The sequence below is a fragment of the Sciurus carolinensis genome, chromosome 11, assembly GCF_902686445.1.
Source record: "Sciurus carolinensis chromosome 11, mSciCar1.2, whole genome shotgun sequence".
Lineage (NCBI taxonomy): Eukaryota > Metazoa > Chordata > Mammalia > Rodentia > Sciuridae > Sciurus > Sciurus carolinensis.
The window spans coordinates 21,524,680-21,533,504 of record NC_062223.1 but is presented as its reverse complement, the minus strand read 5'-3'; the positions used below and the strand labels follow the sequence as shown (position 1 = coordinate 21,533,504).

Below are 8,825 nucleotides of genomic sequence, written 5' to 3'. Positions count from 1 at the left end.
CTGAGATTTGAGCCATATGACACACATCCATCCCAGCACATGAAATATTACTGGCAGATGAAGCTGTTTGAAACCTTTGCTAGTATGCTGAAGGTGCAGGCCATTCAGATGTTGAAGAGCCCTGCCATGCTCTATGGACAACTAGTGTTTTAGAAACAGATAAGTGATGGCTACAGGACCTTAGTAGATACTGAATGCTTAGCAATAGACCTCAAAGTTGCCATGTGACTCAAGCTGACCTTGAGGAAAAGGGTTGGATCCTGCCTTGCCTTGTCATGTCTTTCCTCTTTCTCTTCTCACCCTCCCCCATTCTGTCTTTCCCTTTCTCTTTTTGAGGACTGGGGATTAAACCTCCAGAGCTTCTAGGCAAGTGCTCTACCACCAAATGACATCCCCGACCCAAGGAAATGGGTATTTTCTAATCCACAACCCATTTGGGTATATCCAGCAGCATCCCATCATGAGATTAGTCCTTAGCAGACTCTGAAAAGTCCAAGTAAGTTGCATGAAGTGCTCTAAAAGGCCCATGGTCCATGATTCTGCCGAACTGACTTTATAGGAGTTTCCTACCATGAGTTGGCAGGATAAGAGACACCTCCATCCTGGTTGATAGGTAGTTCTGCATGATGGGCAGAAAAGTGGACAACTGCAGCACTATAACCCCTTATGTGGAGTGTTAGGGTTGAGGTGTAATGGTTTCTTCCACCTAGACAGACTCAGGGTGCAGGAAGTGGAACATGGAGTAAAAGATTATCCCCCAGTTTTAAGATTTAATGTTGTTTGCCTATTGTATATTAGAGTTACTTAATTTTGGCCCTTTCATTTTTGATTATATCAGTTAAATTCCTGTAAATTCCACATAGATCAAGGGATGCAATGAATTATGAGCTATAGTGGAAACCATTGCATAGACCCACCAGCAGGTCCTGAGGGAGGCTGTCAGAGAGGTCTCCATCCCTGACTCTTGCATTCCTGCTTAAGAGGATTCCAAGCATGACATAAGATGTAGTAAAAGAATAGCAAAGTTTGTTAAAAGAAATATGAAAAAGGTAAAGGGAACAGTCTCAAGGGAGACAGTGGGTACTCTCAGAGAGGAGAAGGATATCACATCCCTTCTGCCCTCCAGTTGTACTGGGAGTCCCAAGAATGTTTCCAGAGTCCTGCCCAGGTCTGCCTCTTTACTTTTGACTGACAGCAGGATTGCATCAGACCTTTAAATTCCCACTGTGCATGGTAAAGCTTCAAAAAACTCTAGGTCACTTTGACCCATGCTGACCAGTTCTAATTGGAATTTATTCATACAGATTTTATGGTTAGGGGGAGTTATCCTTATCTCCCTTTGTTCTGGAATCTGGCCTGGGCGAGGGTTTTAGAAGTCTCCCTTCTTCAGGATAACTTGGAAAGGTTGAGTCTTTGGGGCCTGCATGTCTCTTACAGTTAACAAGTTTGCCGAGGAATATAACATAGCCTATTGATTTAAACCAGGCAGGCCTGCAAGTGAATTGATTTTGAGCCCCATATTTTTTATTGGTATATTACAATAGTACATAATGGTGGGATTTGTTGTTAAATATTCATACATGCACACAATATAACAATATAATTTGACCAATATCATTTTCAATGTTTCCCTTTTTCCTCCCCTTTCCCTCTCCAGCACAGTGGGCCCAGGTTATGGAATCATTCCCTTAACCTCATGTTCCCATTGCTCACATCTGTCTATTACCTCTCAGAAGCCACATTACCAATACTCTGAATACTTCCCATTGTCTTAGTGAAGATCTTTAATCATTCCTAAAGTATCATCTAAAAGGTAAGCAATGAGGTTGGTAAGGTGGAAAGAAATGTCTATTCTTTCATTAAACGGATAACTTGCTGCAAAATTGGGACTCTGTGACCAGGTAGCTTAGGTTTAAATTCTGGTAGTCTCAAGTGCTGTGTGTGTCATCAAGTAAATTTCTTAAAGTTTGTATGTTGCTATTTTCTCATCTATGATAAATAGTAATATTATTACTGCTTCTGGAATTGTTATGAGAGCAAAGGAAATATATATTATATATGTAATATATTATATACTTATATATAATATATACAACATTTATGTAATTTTATACATATATATGTGTTTATGTGTGTGAACATACATCACATTTATGCTGTTGTTCAGTACCTAACCTAATAAGCTGCCTATAATTCTCAGTTTTTAGTATTACCTATGTATTCATTGACTCACTATTTAATAAGTAATTTCTCAGTAAACCCCAAGTGCTAGGTATGTTTTTAAGGTCTAGGGATATAATTCTGAGGACACATAGGTACCATGACTGTCTTAATACAAGTTACAGCCTGAAGATAGTTGTAGATAGTGATAATAATCACAGTACACCAAAACATTTTAAATGAGAACATTGCTAAGTAATGAAAAAAAAAAAAAAAAAAAAACAGGCCCCAAGTAGACAGAATAAGGGAAAAAATGTTATTTATTTTTTGTCTGACATGATGGCACATGCCTGTATTCCCAGTGATTTGGGAGACTGAGGCAGGAGATTGTAAGTTCAAAGCCAGCCCCAACAATTTAGTGGAATCCAGCTGCAAAATAAAGAAAAAAAAAATTAAAGGGCTGGGGATGTGTCTCAGTATAAAACACCACGAGGTTCAATTCCTAGTCCCCCACCCCACAAAATAAAAGTTTTCTTTAGGCAAGGAAAGGTAATTGAGATGAGATAGAGTGATGGTTTATTAATTTGAAATTTAAATATTTCATTCTTTATACTTTCTTAAACAAATAGCAAGTCATAAGAAGCTGTTCATGTTCACTATTTTGTTTCTAATTTACTAGGAATGAAAGGAGGATAGTAGAATTTTCATGTAGGTTAAATTGACATCAATTGTTGATGAATTTGTAGAATGTGAAATAAGTCAAATATTTCTAGACATATGTCAGCACACCACTTCACCTACTGTTCACTTCTTTCTTAGGAAACAATGACTGTATTTTATTAATTAGAAAAATAAACAGGTCCAAAATCTTTCAGACAAGATATACTAAACACATCTTACCAATTTAAACACCCTAATAAAACGATAGACTCTAAGAATAAAATGATTCTGGAATACTGCAGACATTTTGAATTTTATAGGCAGATATTTAATTGTTTGTTGTCATTGTTGCTTTTTTCTTGTACCAGGGTTGAACTCAGGGGTACTCAACCACTGAGCCACATCCCTAGCCCTTTTTGTATTTTATTTAGAGACGGGGTCTCACTGAGTTGCTTAGCACCTCGGTGTTGCTGAAGCTGGTTTTGAACTTGTGATCCTCCTGCCTTAGTCTCCTGAGCCACTGGGATTATAAGCATGGGCAAATATTCTTTCATTAAAAATTCATATCTGATAATTATTTGTATGAATCTCAAACTCATACTACATATTTAACTCTTCAGAGGGGAGGTATGAAAAATGGTGGAATGAGACAGACATCATTACCCTAAGTACATGTATGATTACACAAATGGTATCTACATCATGTACAACCATAGAAATGAAATGATGTACCCCATTTGTGAACAATGAATCAAAATGCAGTCTGCAAAAACATAAAAAAAATAATTAAAATAAACATCATTTTGTTACTATATTCTGATTGGTAATTCACAGGAAAAATAGGCTTGGAAAGAAAGTAGTATTTCATTGAAAGAAGGGTGAATTTCTGTCTTTAGCACCTCTTCAAATAAATTTTAGAACAAAATTAAAGAATAATTTTGAAGAAAGTAGGAGCAGATGCCAACAGAAGTGAAGTCAGAGTGTTTCCATGCTGTGCACTTGTTCCGTGGATGTAAATTTTGAGTAATGATAACTTTGCAAGATGGTTTCTTTGATATAAATAAGGAAGGTGGGGCTAGGTGCTGAGGAAGGATTTAGAATTGGAGTAAGCCCCTAAAGTAGGCTAACTTTGCAGTCATTTATAAATAGCTCTTTCCTAGCCAGCAGTTTTGTTTTTCTTGAACCTTAAAAGATGTGAGGACGATATGGCTTCGACATCTGTCACCCCATTGATCTCCAGGGTTGATTCAGCTGATCTGGCTGGCTGGGCGGGTGTCCCCTTCCTCCCTCACCAGGAGCGTCCCTCCCGAAGAGGACGACCTTCTCAGATAGAGAAGGATCGTTCTTCGGTCAGGGTATACGAGTAGCTGAGGTCCCCTGCTAGAACCTCCAAACAAGCTCTCAAGGTCCATTTGTAGGAGAACGTAGGGTAGTCAAGCTTCCAAGACTCCTGACACATCCAAATGAGGTGCTGCACGTGGCAGTCTGCCTTTCAAAAAAAAAAAAAAAAAAGACTTCTCAGTAAATATTTACATTTGGTACCACAATATTTCTGGTAGTTCCAAAATGGATCATTAATTTCTATGAATGAAAAGGGCCAGGAAAGATTTAATAGGGAAAGAAAATTCATGATATATAGAAACAGAAAAACAGCAAATGGTATGCTCACAAGCTTGAATGGATCTCAGTGTGTGATCAAATGTTTAGAACATAAGATTTGGGATTCTCACATATGGATTCTAGAATGGTAAATTAACTCCATAAGGAATGTAGAAGATTTGCTATAAGTAATTAGAAATTTTCTTTATTCATAGAATCTTGAGGACATTGCTTCTAGTTAAAGCAAACAAAACTCAATTCCACCATTACCAGAATACCACAAGAGCCCAGAATGTTTAATATGGATTTCTTTGGTAAAATAATGGGCATTTACAAATAGCAGACACAATTTATCATAATTTGAGAAGTGCTGTACTGGAGAGTTAAAAATTTTATTCATAAATAAACTAGTATATATAGCACTATTAACTAAAACCAGGACATTTCCTCTCTAGTGTCTGAAATATACAGATATGAACAGACATCCACTTTTATTTTTTAAAATTTACTCAAATCTAAAAATGTACATGACTTATGAAGAAACTTCTCTCAATAATTTTTTCATTGCCTCTTTTACATCTTTGTTTCTCAAACTGTAGATGATGGGATTCAGCATGGGAATCACAATGGTGTAAAAGATTGACACTATCATGTCATGATCCAAGGCGTAGCTGGAACTTGGTCTCATGTACATGAAGAGGATGGTCCCATGGTAAATGGACACTCCAGTCAGGTGAGAGCCACAGGTAGAGAACACTTTCTTCCTCCCTTCAGCAGAATGCATCTTCAGAATGGCCAACAGGATGAAGCCATAGGAGATCAGGACAATCAAGATGGTGACTATCTCAATAGAACCCACGAAGTAGAAGAGGAGAAGCTGGTTGGTGTGAGTATCAGAACAAGAAATAGCGAGGAGAGGAGGGATATCACAGAAAACATGTCTGATTTCATTGGACCCACAGAAGGACAGACGGAAAGTGGCCACTGTGTGTATGGTAGCATGTGAAATGCCACCAACATAGGAAGCCACGATGAGTGGCACATAGACCCTGGGTGACATGCTCACTGAATAGAGAAGTGGGTTGTAGATGGCCACATAGCGATCATAAGCCATTGCTGCCAAGAGAAAGCACTCTGTGGTCCCTAAAGTAACGAAGAGAAGCATCTGTGTGGCACACCCAAGAAATGAAATGGATTTATTTTCTGCCAGAAAATTGACCAACATTTTTGGAGTGACAACTGTAGAATAGCAGGCATCTAAGAATGATAGAACACTCAGAAAGTAGTACATGGGGTTGTGGAGCCTGGAATCCTCAATGACCAACAGGACCAACCCCAAATTTCCTATCAGAGTAAAAAGGTAGATGGCAAGAAATAGGAAAAATAGGAAGACTTGGAGGTTAAAATCATCTGTGAAGCCCATCAGCACAAACATGGTGACTTCTGTCACATTCTTCAACCGCATCCTGTAAACATCCATATCCGATGGCATCTTTTCCATTTTAGCTTTTACGAATAGATTGAAAAATATCCTGTATAAATAGAATTTTTGTAATTATATTCTCATTTGTTTCTTAGGGCATAATGATTTCCTTGGTAGTAATAACAAAGACAGTGACAAAGAATTGAATTAGCATGTGTTTTTACTGTATAAGGCAGAAGAAAAAATAATTCCACTCAATGTTGGTTCAATGCATCATGTTAAAAATTCTCGCAATTAAAGTGATTTTATTTTCCAAATAATTTTTGAATGAATTTTCTGTCATTTGTTTTTATGTTACATCATCTTAAAAATCACAAAAATGAATTACTACAGATGAACTTAAATTAAAAAATGTTGTACTGGCAAACACACAGCTGAGTAGTAGTCTTAGATTTACTACAAAGTACAGGAAAGCACTTTCTTTAATGTTGCACACTTTGCAATATAGAAGAAACAAAACTAACCTCATGGGTAAATTTAAATGACATAAACAATGTCAAAATTGTTTACTTTAAAATGTTTTCAGATTACTTGATATTGTCTAGTTAACACTGACTTTTTAACTTGCTGCATGGGATAGCCTTTTCAAACAAAACCACGTCATGTCTTCTCTTCTGGCAATTGTTTTGTTCCCTTAAATAGTTCAGGGATCTTTATTCTGGGGATAGGTGGTACTTTCTTCGCAAACCAAGACAATACAAAGTGCTTTATTTTAGGTTTTTTCCTCCAAAAACATACAGTATTGAGTTGCCAATTTGGGACCCTCAAATTTTATCAATTGTAATGAGAGGATTTTCCATTTATGCATTCCTACAAATTCCTTGGGGACCATTATTTTAGTATACATACTTTGACTATATTATTAAAACTGAATGAACTGTCCCCTCCCCACAGCAATGAAGAGGGACTTTCTCTGCTGAGAGTGGAGGACTGCCTCCCCTCTTCTCCATGGCATCTGAGGCTGACAAGAAGCAGGGAGGCTGACTGCCCCTGCCCTGGCTGGTTTAGAACTGGCTGACTTAATCTGCATATGTATATCTTCCGCCTTTTGTTCCACTTTGCCCTTGTTCAGGCCAGCTAAATCTTCATATGTATATCACATATTTAATTGTAACTGCTTCTGGGGTAGGCAATCTAGCTTCCTCCCTCCAGTGTGATCAAACTGCAAAACTGTGTGAAGTTCATTTTTCCATCTTTCGCTATTTTGGGCTGAGGGGCTGATTCCAGCAAGCTGGGAATCAGGCTAGGCTGCCAGTAACACCAGTAGCTGCTTATGGAATTTCTGAAGTAACTATGAAATAAAGGTCATCCGTAATAGCTAATAAAATTTTTGTACAAACTATTGCTAAAAGAATGAAGTCACTACATTTGCCACAAAGCAAATTTGATTTCTGGACTTTAGTCCCTGATATTATCATTCCTATTCAGTCAGTATGAAAGAAAGAAAGTTCATGACCAAAAACTAAAAATTAAAAGCCTCAGTTGCTGAAACAGAATTAAATATCGGATTCACTAAAAGTTATGGGGGTGAGTTCTACACAGTAAATTGTTTGTCCTTCAGCATGTCATAGTCCCAAACTCATGTCATAGTCCCAAACTCATCTTACTGTAGTAAGCACATCCGTGTTTATAGCAGCAGTTTTCAATAGCCAAACTATGGAAGCAGCACAGAATGGATAAAGAAAATGTGGGTACATGCACACAATGGATTTTTATTAAATCATAAAGAAAAATGAAATTGTGGCATCTGTAGAAGAATGGATAGAACTAGAGACCATCATGTTAAGTGAAAAAATTCAAACTAAGAAGGTTAAAGGAATACATGGAGAGGAAAAACAAAGGTGGGAGTGGATCTCTTAAAAATCAGAGGGACATCAGTAGAGGAAAGGGCCTAAAGTGTGGCAAGTAGGGAGGGAAGGGCAAAATGCTGGGACGATATTGATTAAATTATATCATTATATTTTTTTGCATGTACTGATATGGAACAAATAATCCCATCATTATGTACAACTATAAAGCACCAATAAAATAACATGGAAAAAAGTTTTAAAAAACTGTGTAAACTCTTCCATGAATAGGTACAAGGCTGAATTTGACAATTATAATTCATAATTAATATAATTCATAATTCATATAATCCTTAATTCACATAGTTCATACTGTGTTGAATTTTGTCCATATTAAGATGAATCATATAAAGAAGGGAATAAATAGTAAGATTAACTTTTAGAAAGAGAAGGAAGCCATGTTTCTCTATTATCCCAGAAATGTCCACAAGGTCTGTGTGGAAGGTTTTCTTTTCCTAATAATAAAAAATTAATAATAACTTCCTAAATGTGGGGTTATAGAATAAATCAGAAATGCTTTTTCTTAGAAAATTATATATAACAAAATGCGTGATGAAATTAAAGTCTAACTGGTATGTAAATCCAGATAACTTGCCTATTAAACAGAAGAACACACAAATATATTAATGTATAATTTTGTTTGAAGTGTTATATTGATAAAAATAACTTATAAAGTCATCAAGAACTTTTGTAAATACTTGCTAATATTACTTTTATGGGCTCAGAAAAACACATTTCTGTTTAAAATGCTTCCATTCTGATTATATTCTCTGCTATTTTCTTCTCTTTCTGCTATAGAATTAGTGGAATATGTGTGCAGGAAAGTTTACTACATAGAATCAGAGACAAAGTAGAATTGTTGAAATAGAATTACAGTAAAAACAAATAAAAATTCAACTAAATGTTGAAATATTTTCTAAGAATCTACTAAAAGAATTCATGGGGCTGAGGATATAGCTCAGTTGGTAGAGTTCTTGCCTCACATGAACAAGTCCCTGGGTTCAATCCCAGCACCAAAAAAAAAAAAAGGAATTTATTACAAAATACATGTTGATTGTCATATACATGAGAAATGT

The 8,825-nt window shown here is 36.4% G+C and overlaps 1 protein-coding gene across 1 annotated transcript; it reads right to left on the bottom strand.

The window, feature by feature from the left end:
- Positions 1 to 4,951: 4,951 nt before the first annotated feature.
- On the bottom strand, positions 4,952 to 5,938 carry LOC124959998 (olfactory receptor 5T3). The gene has a single exon (XM_047518517.1). The coding sequence runs from the start codon at positions 5,918 to 5,920 to the stop codon at positions 4,952 to 4,954; it is 969 nt and encodes a 322-aa protein (XP_047374473.1). The 5' UTR covers positions 5,921 to 5,938.
- Positions 5,939 to 8,825: the final 2,887 nt, after the last annotated feature.

Coding starts and splice junctions, on each gene's coding strand:
- LOC124959998 (XM_047518517.1), bottom strand. CDS start 5,920: ATGGAAAAGATGCCATCGGATATGGATGTTTACAGGATGCGGTTGAAG.